At 40.2% G+C, this 15,598-nt stretch overlaps 1 protein-coding gene across 7 annotated transcripts in view; it reads right to left on the minus strand.

The window, feature by feature from the left end:
• Positions 1 to 1,646: 1,646 nt before the first annotated feature.
• zmiz1a (zinc finger, MIZ-type containing 1a) overlaps positions 1,647 to 15,598 on the minus strand; it is a 103,649-nt gene continuing 89,697 nt past the window's right edge. For 4 of the 7 annotated variants that reach the window (XM_062058023.1, XM_062058020.1, XM_062058021.1 and 1 more), the window contains 9 exons: positions 14,034 to 14,244; positions 13,837 to 13,942; positions 13,603 to 13,763; positions 13,462 to 13,529; positions 13,313 to 13,381; positions 10,053 to 10,336; positions 4,561 to 4,778; positions 4,068 to 4,361; positions 1,649 to 2,330 (listed from right to left, as the gene is read on the minus strand). In XM_062058023.1, the coding sequence (XP_061914007.1) occupies positions 2,223 to 2,330; positions 4,068 to 4,361; positions 4,561 to 4,778; positions 10,053 to 10,336; positions 13,313 to 13,381; positions 13,462 to 13,529; positions 13,603 to 13,763; positions 13,837 to 13,942; positions 14,034 to 14,244 (1,519 nt within the window). In that variant the 3' untranslated portion in view covers positions 1,649 to 2,222. Of the gene's footprint in view, positions 2,331 to 4,067; positions 4,362 to 4,560; positions 4,779 to 10,052; positions 10,337 to 13,312; positions 13,382 to 13,461; positions 13,530 to 13,602; positions 13,764 to 13,836; positions 13,943 to 14,033; positions 14,245 to 15,598 lie in introns of all 7 variants that reach the window. The other 3 variants (XM_062058018.1, XM_062058019.1, XM_062058017.1) reach the window with 2 other exon arrangements.

Raw genomic sequence — 15,598 nt, forward strand, 5'->3', positions numbered from 1 at the left:
AAACAAAAAAAGTACAATTATTTTTATACATTTTTTTTAGACATGTATCTCGTGCGCACGAGATACATGTCTAAAAAAATAAAAATAAAATAATAATTATACAATTTTATTTTTATAACTTTACAAAAAGTTTCTTGTGAGATACATGTTTTTTAGACATGTATCTCGTTCGCACTACTTTTTTTTTTATAAAGTTGTAACAAAAAAAATAAAAATGTATAATTATTATTTTTATATTTTTTTAGACATGCATCTCGTGCGCACAAGAAACTTTTTATAAAGTTGTAACAAAAAAAACATTTATAAAAAAATTTATAATTATTATTATTATTTTTTTTAGACATGTATCTCGTGCGCACGAGATACATGTCTAAAAAAATAAAAATAAAATAATAATTATAATTATACAATTTTATTTTTATAACTTTACAAAAAGTTTCTCGTGAGATACATGTTTTTTTAGACATGTATCTCGTGCGCACAATTTTTTTTTAATAAAGTTGTAACAAAAAATAAAAATGTATAATTATTATTTTTATATTTTTTTAGACATGTATCTCGTGCGCACGAGAAACTTTTTATAAAGTTGTAACAAAAAAGACAAAAAAATGTATAATTATTATTTTTATATATTTTTTTAGACATGTATCTCGTGCGCACGAGAAACTTTTTATAAAGTTCTAACAAAAAAAAAATAAAAAAATGTATAATTATTATTTTTATATATATTTTTTAGACATGTATGTTGTGCACACGAGAAACTTTCTCGTGCGCACGAGATACATGTCTAAAAAAATAAAAATAAAATAATTATACAACTTTTTTTTTTTTTATAACTTCACAAAAAGTTTCTCGTGAGATACATGTTTTTTTAGACATAAAAATATAAACTTTTTATACAGTTGTAACAAAAAAATAAAAATGTATAATTATTTTTTTTTTTTTTTTTTAGTCATGTATCTCGTGCGCACGAGAAACTTTCTCGTGCGCATGAGATACATGTCTAAAAAAATAAAAATAAAATAATAATTATACATTTTTTAATTTTTTTATAACTTTACAAAAAGTTTCTCGTGAGTTCCCTTTTTTTTAGACATGTATCTCGTGCACACTAAAACATTTTTATAAAGTTGTAACAAAAAAAATAAAAATGTATAATTATTATTTTTATATTTTTTTTTTAGACAAGTATCTCGTGAGCACGAGAAACTTTTTATAAAGTTGTAACAAAAAAAAAAAAAAAAAGTATAATTATTTTTATATTTTTTTTTTAGACATGCACGAGAAACTTTCTCGTGCACACGAGATACATGTCTAAAAAAATAAAAATAAAATAATAATTATAATTTTTTTTTTTTTTACTTTACAAAAAGTTTCTCGTGAGTTCCCTTTTTTTTAAGACATGTATCTCGTGTGCACAAAAACATTTTTATAAAGTTGTAACAAAAACAATAAAAATGTATAATTATTATTTTTATATATTTTTTTTAGACGTATCTCGTGCGCACGAGAAACTTTTTATAAAATTGTAACAAAAAAAATAAAAAAATGTATAATTATTATTATTATTTTTTTTTAGACATGTATCTTGTGCGCACGAAAAACTTTCTCGTGCACACGAGATACATGTCTAAAAAGATAAAATAAAAATAAAATAAATAAAAAAATACTAAATTTTTTCCGCCCCCCATGTCCCTTTAGGGGCTCCGTAGATTCCCTCCCGGGTTTAGTTTTTTTTTTTTAAACCCACAAAAGCCAAATCATGCTTATATCGTATAAAAGCAAACATATTCCTCGCCCACTCTCTCTCTGTCGATGATGATAATGATGATGATGATGATAGCTGCACAGTTGTCACTTGATAAGTCACACGGGGTGTCGTACACGTGTATATACATATGTCGCTTTGTGCCCGCCAACATGGCCGTCGATGCTGTTGGTGGAATCTTTACATACATACACACACGCACACACACACTCCTCAAAAAAAAAAAAAAAAAAAAAAAGATGTGCAGGGATGTTTTCTCCCTTTCAGTCCCGCGCCCATGCAGCACGTTTTTCGGTATCCGTAAAGAAAGACTGTGCACGTGTGCTGCGCATTGGGGGGCGGCGTACGGTCAGCGAGGTCGCGTCTGCGGACCGGGACAGTCAGACGCGCCCCCACCTCCCCGCACTCCCGTGTGTGAGGTTAGCTCGGGGAACAAAAAAAAAGGGGGGAGGACTTAGTTGTTCTCAAAGAGCGAGAGGAGGTCGTCGTTGCTGTTGGCCGGAAGATCGGGAGGATCCAGGTAGGACAGCAGCTCGTCCGGGTTGGCCAGCTCTGGAAGAAGCTGCGGGCGGGAAAAAAAAAAAGAGGACGTTTGTTTAAATAGTTTTTAATCATATTTATTTTTTATATTGTTTTTATTTTATTTTATTTTATTTTATTTTATTTTATTTTATTTTATTTTATTTTAATTTAATTTAATTTAATTTAATTTTATTTTCTATTGATTTTTATTTGCATTTTTTTATTCAGTCATTGGTGGAGCTAAGGATAATATTTGAATAGTGTTTTTAATATTGTTGTGCAGCACTTTGGAACTATTTTTGTTGTTTAAATGTGCTATATAAATGATTGGATTGGAATATTATACGCTGAATCCAAAAAGCAACACTATGTACTAAAGCAGTGTTTTTCAACCACTGTGCCGCGGCACACCAGTGTGCCGTGAGATACGGTCTGGTGTGCCGTGGGAGATTATCTAATTTCACCAATTTGGGTTAAAGATGTTTTTTGCAAACCAGTAATTATAGTCTGCAAATGATGTGTTGTTGTTGAGTGTCGCTGCTGTCTCGAGCTCGGCAGAGTAGCCGTGTAATACGCTTCCATATCAGTAGGTGGCAGCCGGTAGCTAATTGCCTTGTAGATGTTGGAAACAGCGGGAGGCAGTGTGCAGGTAAAAAGGTATGTAATGCTTAAACCAAAAATAAACAAAAGGTGAGTGCCCCTAAGTAAAGGCATTGAAGCTTAGTGAAGGCTATGCAGTACGAAACTAAGACTGAACTGGCTACAAAGTAAACAAAAAACAGAATGCTGGACGACAGCAAAGACTTACTTTGTACATCCGAACATGACATGACAATCAACAATGTCCCGACAAAGAAGGATAAAAACAACTGAAATAGTCTTGATCGCCAAAACAAAGTAGATGCGGGAAATATCGCTCAAAGGAAGACATGAAACTGCTCCAGGAAAATACCAAAAAAAGAGAAAAAGCCACCAAAATAGGAGCGCAAGACAAGAAGTAAAACACTACACACAGAAAAACGGCAAAAAAGTCCAAAATGATGTGACAGGTGGTGACAGTACACCTACTTTGAGACAAGAGCTATATTGATGCATGCTTGGTTATGCTTTAAATTCATATCCAACAATTGCGACAACGACTCTTTACTGTCAATTGAGTTTCATTTTTTAATGATTTTGAATGACTATCTCTCCCGGCTGGCCTGGGAACGCCTCAGGATCCCCCGGGAGGAGCTGGACGAAGTGGCTGGGGAGAGGGAAGTCTGGGCTTCCTTGCTTAGGCTGCTGCCCCCGCGACCCGACCTCGGATAAGCGGAAGAAGATGGATGGATATCTAGACATTGTGTTATATTGTGTGACCACGTCTGTTGGCATTTTGTGTTGGTTCGATTATTATTATTATTTTTTTTCACCATGACTAGGGAAGGTTGTTTGCACATAAGTCAATGGAGCGCTTGATCCCATTCAAAGCATAAGAGGTCACAGACCTGAATTACTCATGTTGTCCACAGCAGTGTATAATTTGACTTTTAATACAAATTGGTATCTTCTGATTCCTTGTTAAACTCGTAGTTTGGACACCCTTGCTCTAAAGTATATGCCAATAAGGTGGACCTCGTTTTTTACGCACCCCTCGTTCTACACATTTTACCATTTACCAACCACAGGTCGAATTAAAATATGCTTTGGCGTGAGAGGTGTACTCGCTGTTGTAACAAAAGCCAAACAAAGGACAGAAAAGCGCAGCAGCATGGCGCCCTAAAGCACGCGCACTTACATCCAGCGAAGGTTCGGGCATGTCCTGGCCGTCTGACGAGGGGTTAAAGGTCAGCTCGCCGTGCGGGTGAGCGTTCTGCACGGGCGGCTGAGGCTGGGACGGGCGAGGTGGCTGCGATGGTTGGACACCGCCGCCGCCACCAACGCCGCCGCCGTGATGCAACGGCGGCCCCGATTGGCCACCACCACCACCACCACCGCCGCCGCCGTGATGCAAGGAGGGCCCCGATTGGCCGCCGGGGTGGGGAGAAGCATGCAAGCTGGGCTGCATGGAGCTATGATCAGGATGGGACATCTGCAGGTTGCGACAGAGGGAGACAGCAGATGGAGGGAGAGAAAGGAGAGAGGTTTAAGACAGAAAAGGAAAGTGGAATGAGTCCCAGCGTGAATGGAAGCTGTGATCAGCATTATTGATGACATCAGCATGTGAGCGCACGCGTGCCACCAAGCAAACTCCGTTTCCATTGTGAGATTGAACGCAAGTTGCAACTCACAGCGTCGCTCATGCCGTGGTTGAGGGGCTTGTCCTGCGACATGAGGCCGCCAGGCCCCGCGTCTGGCGGGTGGGAGAGCTGCGGCCCGTGGATGAAGTCGCTCATAAGTGGCCCTCCTCCTCCTCCTCCTCCTCCTCCTCCTCCTCCTCCTCCTCCGCCGCCTCCAGAGGGGTTCCCGTGAGGGAAGTCAAAGTTCCCTTGACTGTGGTAGGTGTTGCCTTCAAGGACCAAAGCAAAGAGCTTTATTAAATTGCATATCGTATTGACATGAATATAAGACAACATCCTTTTTTTCAGGCACATGTTTTGTGAAATGTGTGTGTGTGAGTGACAGCAAGAAAAGCTCTGTTAAAATCGGTTGTTGCTGTAATGACGTTATCCCGGCCCGCCGGAATCGTTTGAAAAAATAACAAGCGAGTCCAAGGAACTGATATACTGGAAACCGGTTCTGAACAAGAACCGGCTTTCGATTCCCATTCCTATGTGAGAGTGACAGGAAGAGAAGCTCCGACTGGCCCAGGGAAGACGTTGCTTTGTGCCATCTGCTGGTTTGCATGTACTTTTTTTCTTCTTCCAAGAACAGTATTTTCTAAACTATGTGAGTGACAGGAAGAAAAGCTCAGACTTGCCCAGGGAAGAAGTCGTTTGGTGTTTGCTGGTCTACATGTATAGCAACCAATTTTTTCCCCAAAACAGCTTTTTGAAAATATGTGCATGTGAGTGACTGGATGAAAAGCTGTGACTCGCTCAGGGAAGAAGTTGTGTGGTGCAGTCTGGTTTGCGTGTACAACAGCCTCTTTTTCTTTCCCGAAAACATTTTTTGCAAAATATGTGTGTGTAAATGACAGCAAGAAAAGCTAGGTTCTGAACAAGAACCGGCTTTCGATTCCCATTCCTATGTGAGAGCGACAGGAAGAGAAGCTCCGACTGGCCCAGGGAAGACGTTGCTTTGTGCCACCTGCTGGTTTGCATGTACATTAACCGTTTTCTCTCAAGAACAGTATTTTCTAAACTTTGTGAGTGACAGGAAGAAAAGCTCCAACTTGCCAAGGGAAGAAGTTGTTTGGTGTCATCTGCTGGTCTGCATGTATAGAAACCTATTTTTTCCCCCCCCGTGAAGAGCTTTTAAAAAATATGTGCGTGTGAGTGACGGGATGAAAAGCTGTGTGGTGCAGTCTGGTTTGCATGTACAACAGCCTCTTTTTCTTTCCAGATTTTTTTTGTTGCAAAATATGTGTGTGTGAGTGACAGCAAGAAAGCTAGGTTCTGAACAAGAACCGGCTTTCGATTCCCATTCCTATGTGAGAGCGACAGGAAGAGAAGCTCCGACTGGCCCAGGGAAGACGTTGCTTTGTGCCATCTGCTGGTTTGCATGTACAATAACCTTTTTCTTTCAAGAACAGTATTTTCTAAACTATGTGAGTGACAGGAAGAAAAGCTCCGACTTGCCCAGGGAAGAAGTTGTTTGGTGTCATCTGCTGGTCTGCATGAAGAGCAACCTATTTTTCCCCCCCCGCGAAGAGCTTTAAAAAAATATGTGCGTGTGAGTGACGGGATGAAAAGCTGTGGGGTGCAGTCTGGTTTGCATGTACAACAGCCTCTTTTTCTTTCCCGATTTTTTTGGTTGCAAAATATGTGTGTGTGAGTGACAGCAAGAAAGCTAGGTTCTGAACAAGAACCGGCTTTCGATTCCCATTCCTATGTGAGAGTGACAGGAAGAGAAGCTCCGACTGGCCCAGGGAAGACGTTGCTCTGTGCCATCTGCTGGTTTGCATGTACATTAACCGTTTTCTTTCAAGAACAGTATTTTCTAAACTATGTAAGTGACAGGAAGAAAAGCTCCAACTTGCCCAGGGAAGAAGTTGTTTGGTGTCATCTTCTGGTCTGCATGTATAGCAACCTATTTTTTTTTTCCCCGTGAAGAGCTTTTAAAAAATATGTGCGTGTGAGTGACGGGATGAAAAGCTGTGTGGTGCAGTCTGGTTTGCATGTACAACAGCCTCTTTTTCTTTCCCGATTTTTTTTTGTTGCAAAATATGTTTGTGTGAGTGACAGCAAGAAAAGCTACGTTCTGAACAAGAACCGGCTTTCGATTCCCATCCCTATGTGAGAGCGACAGGAAGAGAAGCTCTGACTGGCCCAGGGAGGACGTTGCTTTGTGCCATCTGCTGGTTTGCATGTACAATAACCTTTTTTTCTTCTTCCAAGAACAGTATTTTCTAAACTATGTGAGTGACAGGAAGAAAAGCTCTGACTTGCCCAGGGAAGAAGTTGTTTGGTGTTTGCTGGTTTGCATGTGTAGCAACCTATTTTTTTCCAAAAACAGATTTTTGAAAATATGTGCGTGTGAGTGACTGGATTAAAAGCTGTGACTCGCTCAGGGAAGAAGTAGTGTGGTGCAGTCTGGCTTGCATGTACAACAGCCTCTTTTTCTTTCCCGAAAACAATTTTTGCAAAATATGTGTGTGTGAGTGACAGCAAGAAAAGCTAGGTTCTGAACAAGAACCGGCTTTCGATTCCCATTCCTATGTGAGAGTGACAGGAAGAGAAGCTCCGACTGGCCCAGGGAAGATTTTGCTTTGTGCCATCTGCTGGTTTGCATGTACAATAACCTTTTTCTTTCAAGAACAGTATTTTCTAAACTATGTGAGTGACAAGAAGAAAAGCTCTGACTTGCCCAGGGAAGAAGTTGTTTGGTGTTTGCTGGTCTGCATATACAACAACCTATTTTTTTTCCCCATGAAGAGCTTTTTAAAAATATGTGCGTGTGAGTGACGGGATGGAAAGCTGTGACTCGCTCAGGGAAGAAGTTGTGTGGTGCAGTCTGGTTTGCGTGTACAACAGCCTCTTTTTCTTTGCCGAAATTTTTTTTTTGCAAAATGTGTGTGTGTGAGTGACAGCAAGAAAAGCTCTAACTAGCTCAGGGAAAGAGTTGTTTGGTGCCATCTGCTGGTTTGCATGGATGGCAAATAATTTTTTTCAAGAAAAGTTTTTGTAAAATATGTGCGTGTGAGTTACGGGAAGAAAAGATGTGACTCGCTAAGGGAAGAAGTTGTTTGGTGCAATCTGGTTTGCGTACACAAGCAACCCATTTTGTTTTCAAGAACAGTTTTTGTAAAATATATGAGATTGGGCGTGCGTGCAACAAGAAGAAAAGCTCTGACTCACTGAGGAAAGAAATGTGGTTGGTGCCATCTGCTGGTTTGCATGTATATCAACCTCTTTTTCCCCTCCAAGAACAGTTTTTGTAAAATATATTTGTGTGAGTGACGGGAAGAAAAGCTGTGAAGAAGGTGGTTGGTGCAATCTGGTTTGCATGTATAAAAACTTTTTATGAACAGTTTTTGAAAATATGTGCGTGTGAGTGACAGGAAGAAAAGCTCTGACTCGCTCAAGGAAGGAAGTTGTTTGGTGCCATCTGCTGGTTTGCATGTATATCAACCTCTTTCCCCCCCAAGAACAGTTTTTGTAAAATATGTTTGTGTGAGTGACAGAAAGAAAAGCACTGACCAGGGAAGAAGTTGTTTTGTGCCACCTGCTGGTTTGAATGTACAGCAAACTATTTTTTTCAAGAAGTGTATGTTTTTGTAAAATATGTGCGTGTGAGTGACAGGAGGAAAAGCTGTGACTCCCTCGGGAAAGAAGGTGTTTGTTTGCATGTACATAAACCTCTTTTTCCCCCAAGAACAGCTCTTGTGAAATATGTGCATGTAAGTGATGGGAAGAAAAGCTCTGACTCACTAAGGGATGAAGTTGTTTGGTGCCATCTGCTGGTTTGCACGTATAACAAACAGGTTTTTTCCCCCCAAGAAAAGTTTTTGTTAAATATGTGCGGGTGAGTGACAGGAAGAAAATCTCTGACTCGCTAAAGGAAGGTAGTTGTTTGGTGCCATCTGCTGGTTTGCATGTATATCAACCTCTTTCCCCCACCAAAACAGTTTTTGTAAAATATGTTTGTGTGAGTGACGGAAAGAAAAGCTCTGACTCAATCAGGGAAGAAGTTGTTTTGTGCCACCTGCTGGTTTGCATATACAGCAAACTATTTTTTCAAGAAGTGTTTTTGTAAAATATGTGCGTGTGAGTGACGGGAAGAAAAGCTCGGACTCGCTGAGGAAAGAAGGTGTTTGGTGCAATCTGGTTTGCATGTATAACTATTTTTTAATGCATAGTTTTTATAATATATGCGTGTGTGAGTGACGGGAAGAAAAGTTGTGACTCCCTCTGGGAAGAAGGTGTTTGGTGCAATCTAGTTTGCATGTATAACAATTTTTTTTAATTAAAAGTTTTTACAAAATATGTGCGTGTGAGTGACAAGAAGAAAAGTTCTGACTCGCTCAAGGAAGGAAGTTGTTTGGTGCCATCTGCTGGTTTGCATGTATATCAACCTATTCCCCCCCCCAAAACATTTTTTGTAAAATATGTTTGTGTGAGTGACGGAAAGAAAAGCTCTGACTCAATCAGGGAATAAGTTGTTTTGTGCCACCTGCTGTTTTGCATGTACAGCAAACTATTTTTTCAAGAAGTGTTTGTTTTTTGTAAAATATGTGCGTGTGAGTGACGGGAGGAAAAGCTGTGACTCCCTCGGGGAAGAAGGTGTTTGTTTGCATGTACATAAACCTCTTTTCCCCCCAAGAACAGCTCTTGTGAAATATGTGCATGTAAGTGACGGGAAGAAAAGCTCTGACTCACTAAGGGATGAAGTTGTTTGGTGCCATCTGCTGGTTTGCATGTATAACAAACAGGTTTTTTTCCCCCAAGAAAAGTTTTTGTTAAATATGTGCGGGTGAGTGACAGGAAGAAAAGCTCTGACTCGCTCAAGGAAGGTAGTTGTTTGGTGCCATCTGCTGGTTTGCATGTATATCAACCTCTTTCCCACCAAAAAACAGTTTTTGTAAAATATGTTTGTGTGAGTGACGGAAAGAAAAGCTCTGACTCAATCAGGGAAGAAGTTGTTTTGTGCCACCTGCTGGTTTGAATGTACAGCAAACTATTTTTTTCAAGAAGTGTATGTTTTTGTAAAATGTGTGCGTGTGAGTGACGGGAAGAAAAGCTGTGACTCTCTTGGGGAAGAAGGTGTTTGTTTGCATGTAAATAAACCTATTTCCCCCCCCAAGAACAGCTCTTGTGAAATATGTGCATGTACGTGACGGGAAGAAAAGCTCTGACTCACTAAGGGATGAAGTTGTTTGGTGCCATCTGCTGTTTGCATGTATAACAAACAGTTTTTTTTCCAATAAAAGTTTTTGTAAAATATGTGCAGGTGAGTGACAGGAAGAAAAGCTCAGACTCGCTAAAAAAAAGATAAAAAAAAAAGAATGATAAACATCTGTGCCAAATTTCTTGCAAGATACGGTCCTCAAAAAGGTTTTAGTTGGCAGAATAATATTAATAGTAAATAATAATAGTCAGAAATGTTGAAATTCCCAGTGCTCTTGAATGCGGCGTAAATATACACAACAAGGGGACGAAGACTCTCGCTGGTTGATGATTACCTGCTACTGGGTACTCTCCCCCATTTCCACTGGCATGTTGACTCGGATGCAGGGGATAAGGGCCGGGACCGGGCCCAGGGCCGTGGCCGGGTCCTGGCCCGGGTCCAGGCCCCAGCTGGGCGATCATCTCCATCACGTTGGGCATGGTCATCTGACTGGGGCTCATGGTCTTAAAGCGCTTGGCGAGCGGTCCGTCGGGGTCCTCCTTGATGTGCAGCTCCGACTTAATGGGCACGGGCCGCCAGCTGCATGTCGGGTCGATGGTCACCTCCTCGAACTCCGAACTGTTTGGCGGGAAATCAGTAAACGTTCGCCAATGTACAAAACCCAAATCCAGTGAAGTTGGCACGTTGTGTAAATGGTAAATAAAAACAGAATACAATGATTTGCAAAACATTTTCAACCTATATTCAATTCAATAGACTGCAAAGACAAGATATTTAACGTTCGAACTGGAAAACGTTGTTATTTTTTTGCAAATATTAGCTCATTTGGAATTTGATGCCTGCAACATGTTTCAAAAAAGCTGGCACAAGTGGCAAAAAAGACTGAGAAAGTTGAGGAATGCTCATCAAACACTTATTTGGAACATCCCACAGGTGAACAGGCTATTTGGGAACAGGTGGGTGCCATGATTGGGTAAGCAGCTTCTGTGAAATGCCCAGTTATTCACAAACAAGGATGGGGCAAGGGTCACCACGTTGTGAACAAATGCGTGAGCAAATTGTTTAAGAACAACATTTCTCAACCAGCTATTGCAAGGAATTTCGGGATTTCCCCATTAACGGTCCGTAATATCATCAAAAGGTTCAGAGAATCTGGAGAAATCACTGCACGTAAGCCATGTTATTACGAACCTTTGATCACTCAGGCGGTACGGCATCAAAAAGCGACATCAGTGTGTAAAGGATATCACCACATGGGCTCAGGAACACTTCAGAAAACCACTGTCAGTAACTACAGTTTTTCGCTACATCTGTAAGTGCAAGTTAAAACTCTACTATGCAAAGCGAAAGCCATTTATCAACAACACCCAGAAACGCCGCCGGCTTCGCTGGGCCCGAGCTCATCTAAGATGGACTGATGCAAAGTGGAAAAGTGTTCTGTGGTCTGACGAGTCCACATTTCAAACAGTTTTTTTGGAAACTGTGGACGTCGTGTCCTTCGGAACAAATAAGAAAAGAGCCATACGGATTGTTATAGGCGCAAAGTTAAAAAGCCAGAATTTGTGATGGTATGGGAGTGTATTAGTGCCCAAGGCATGGGTGAAGGCACCATTAATGCTGAAAGGTACATACAGGTTTTAGAGCAATATATGTTGCCATCCAAGCAACGTTACCATGGACGCCCCTGCTTATTTCAGCAAGACAATGCCAAGCCACGTGTTACAACAGCGTGACTTCATAGTAAAAGAGTGCGGGTACTAGACTGGCCTGCCTGTAGTCCAGACCTGTCTCCCATTGAAAATGTGTGGCGCTTTATGAAGCCTAAAATACCACATTCGAGACCCCCGGACTGTTGAACAACTTAAGCTGTACATCAAGCAAGAATGGGAAAGAATTCCACCTGAGAAGCTTCAAAAATGTGTCTCCTCAGTTCCCAAACGTGTACTGAATGTTGTTAAAAGGAAAGGCCATGTAACACAGTGGTAAAAATGCCCCTGTGACAACTTTTTTGCAATGTGTTGCTGCCATTAAATTTTAAGGTAATGATTGTTTGCAAAAAAAACCAAGTTTCTCAGTTGGAACATTAAATATCTTGTCTTTGAATATAATAATAAATAATAATAGATTTTATTTAGGGATGTCCGATAATATCGGCAGTCCGATATCGGCCGATAAATGCTTTAAAATGTAATATCGGAAATTATCGGCATCAATTTCAAAAAGTAAAATGTATGACTTTTTATAACGCCGCTGTGTACACGGACGTAGAGAGAAGTACAGAGCGCCAATAAACCTTAAAGGCACTGCTTTTGCGTGCCGGCCCAATCACATAATATCTACGAATTTTCACACACACACACACACAAGTGAATGGTACTTGGTCAACAGCCATACAGGTCACACTGAGGGTAGCCATATAAACAACTTTAACACTGTTACAAATATGCGCCACACTGTGAACCCACACCAAAAAAGAATGACAAACAATTTTCGGGAGAACACCCGCACCGTAACACAACATAAACACAACAGAACAAATACCCAGAACCCCTTGCAGCACTAACTCTTCCGGGACGCTACAATATACACCCCTCGCTACCCCCCCACCCCCCCAACCTCCTCATGCTCTCTCAGGGAGAGCATGTCCCAAATTCCAAGCTGCTGTTTTGAGGCATGTTAAAAAAAAATAATGCACTTTGTGACTTCAATAATAAATATGGCAGTGCCATGTTGGCATTTTTTTTCCATAACTTGAGTTGATTCATTTTTGGAAAACCTTGTTATAAATAAATGATAAATGGGTTATACTTGTATAGCGCTTTTCTACCTTCAAGGTACTCAAAGCGCTTTGACAGTATTTCCACATTCACCCATTCACACACACATTCACACACTGATGGCGGGAGCTGCCATGCAAGGCGCTAACCAGCAGCCATCAGAGGCAAAGGGTGAAGTGTCTTGCCCAAGGACACAACGGACGTGACTAGGAAGGTTGTTACATTGTTTAATGCATCCAGCGGGGTATCACAACAAAATTAGGCATAATAATGTGTTAATTCCACGACTGTATATATCGGTATCGGTTGATATCGGAATCGGTAATTAAGAGTTGGACAATATCGGATATCGGCAAAAAAGCCATTATCGGACATCTCTAATTTTATTTGTAAAAAAACACTTTACATTGAGCAAACAACCTCAAAGTGCTACAGTGTATTAAAAATAAATAAATAAATAAATAAATAAATAAATAAATAAATCGTTGTGGCTTGTGCAGCCCTTTGAGACACTTGTGATTTAGGGCTATATAAATAAACATTGATTGATTGATTGATTGAAATAAATAAATAAATAAATAAAAAAATAAAAAAAATGAAATAAAAAGATAATAAAAATTACAAAAATAAAAAAAATAAAAAAAATAACAAATAAAAACTAGAACAGCCTAATAGCTAGAACTAGTATGCATATATCTAAAAAAGGCTATATATAATATAGGTAGAAAAGGATTTGCAAATCATTGTACTCTGTTTTTATTTACCATTTACACAACGTGCCAACTTCACTGGTTTTGGGGTACGCATGTAAACTTACTTTTGGATGGCGTTGAGGATCCCCCACATGTACTGATCCACTTCTAGACCTTCTAGTAATGCGGTTTTACTGTTAAAGGAGGCGAGCACGCTGTTAGATTCCCTCTTTTTTTGTATAGTCAATGCAGATTTTGGGACGCGTGCACGTACTTGCATACAGGACATCTCCATGTTCCCCTCTCACAGTTCAGCTGCAGGTAGGACTCCAGATCGAAGCACTGGGATAAAGACAAGGTCACAAAAATCAGACTCGCTCCTTTTGTGTCGAGAACCTTACGGGGGGGCGCACACCTGCACGTGTTTGCAGTCGTGGCCCCGCGCGGGGAGCTGGATGCGTCTGAAGGTGATGGGACACTTAAGCGACACTTTAATGGCCGTCTGCTCCACGCCGTCCTCCCCGTTGAGGGTGGTGCTGCCCGCCGAGGCCGCCACGCTGCTGAAGTTCCTCTTAACTACGGAGAGAGGGGCGATGTGATCGACCGACAGGTGGCGACGTAATTGAGACGCGAACGCACGGCGACGTACCTTTGGTGATGCAGTGTTCCGCGGGAAGGAGCCTCTTCTTCAGCAGCCCCTGGAGGACGGAGCGCACAGATGGCCTGTGGACCAGCTGCAGCACGAACAGATGCGACTGCAGAGCAACACAATCAAACACAAGGACACCCCGGTCTCAAAAAAGGGGCGCTCGACTCCCAATCGTCACGAAGGTCGTTCCTACTCACGCAGCAACAGGCGGTGACGGTGATCTGGATGGTGTTCCTGCCCGGCTGGCACACGTGCTTCAGGTGCAAGGGCTTGTGGGAGGTCTTGTTGTCGCCCCTCTCGATGGTGAGGGGCGTGGCGTTGACGCTGACCTGGACGGACGCCGGCCAGTTGGTGTTCATCTGCCGGTCTTCGTGGTGGTAGCACTTGAACTGCAGCTCCAGGTCTGACCTGTGGGGGGCGGACTCTGAGTCTATTATGGCTTGTAGCTTAAATGATTTGATTTGATTTTTATTAAGGATCCCCATTAGCTGGTTGCCACAACAACCCACACTGCAAAAACTGAAATCTAAGTAAGATTAAATATCTCAAATAAAGGTGATATTTGCTTATTTTCTGTCTGATAAGATAATTATTCTCAATAAGCAGATTTTATGTTAGAGTGTTTTACTTGTTTTAAGGGTTTTGGTCCTAAATGATCTCAGTAAGATATTACAGCTTGTTGCTGAGATGTGATGACCTATATTGAGTAAAACATGCTTGAAACTAGAATATCAACGGTTGCAAAGCTGTGTCATCAACACTCACAAGTATAAAACTACTTTTTTAAAGTAATAATTTCTTACTTCAAGCATGAAAAAAAAACATGATGCCGAGCGCATATCATTATGTCAAGATAATGGCACTAGCATTTACTTAATTTAAGAATATTTTTCAACATATTGAGCAAAAATGTCTCTTTTTTTTTCTACCAAGAAAAGTGCACTTGTTATTAGTGAGAATATACTTATTTTAAGATAATTTTGGGTTCATTGAGGTTAGCTAATTTTACTTGTTTTGGAAAGTCTTGACAAGCTGAATTTTCTTGTTTTTTTGGCAGATAATTTTGCTTAGTTCAAATAAAATACCCCTAATTTTTAAAAAATTTTTTCTTGTTTTTGAACACTAACTTGTTGCAGTGTATGATTTGCCTGAGCGGCTAGGAGACCCCGAGAGTAACAAGCGGTTGCCTTGTTGCCTTTCCATTAAGAACAATAAATTAGTTTTTAGTATAAGTTTGCTGGTTTCAAGAAATGTAATGCCGAGCGCATATCATTATGTCAAGATAATGGCACTAGCATTTACTTCATTTAAGAATATTTTTCAACATATTGAGCAAAAAAATCTCTTTTTTTTTCAACCAAGAAAAGTGCACTTGTTATTAGTGAGAATATACTTATTTTAAAGTATTTTTGGGTTCATTGAGGTTAGTTAATTTTACTTGTTTTGGAAAGTCTTGACAAGCCCCATTTTCTTGTTCTATTGGCAGATAATTTTGCTTAGTTCAAATAAAATACCCCTCATTTTTGTATTTTTTTTCCTTGTTTTTGAACACTGACTTTTTGCAGTGCACTAGTCTTCCTGGGGTCCACAAGTCAATACAATTACAAGTAAAAGCATATAATTATAACTACACAATACAGAAAAAATAAAAAAATAAAAGCAATTTAGAGTCACAGAATAATAATTACCATATAAATATGACTACACAATATAAAACCAAACGAGCAAACTAATTTAAAGACTCAGATAAAATATTACTTTC

This window comes from Entelurus aequoreus, linkage group LG09 (genome assembly GCF_033978785.1).
Source record: "Entelurus aequoreus isolate RoL-2023_Sb linkage group LG09, RoL_Eaeq_v1.1, whole genome shotgun sequence".
Classification (NCBI taxonomy): domain Eukaryota; kingdom Metazoa; phylum Chordata; class Actinopteri; order Syngnathiformes; family Syngnathidae; genus Entelurus; species Entelurus aequoreus.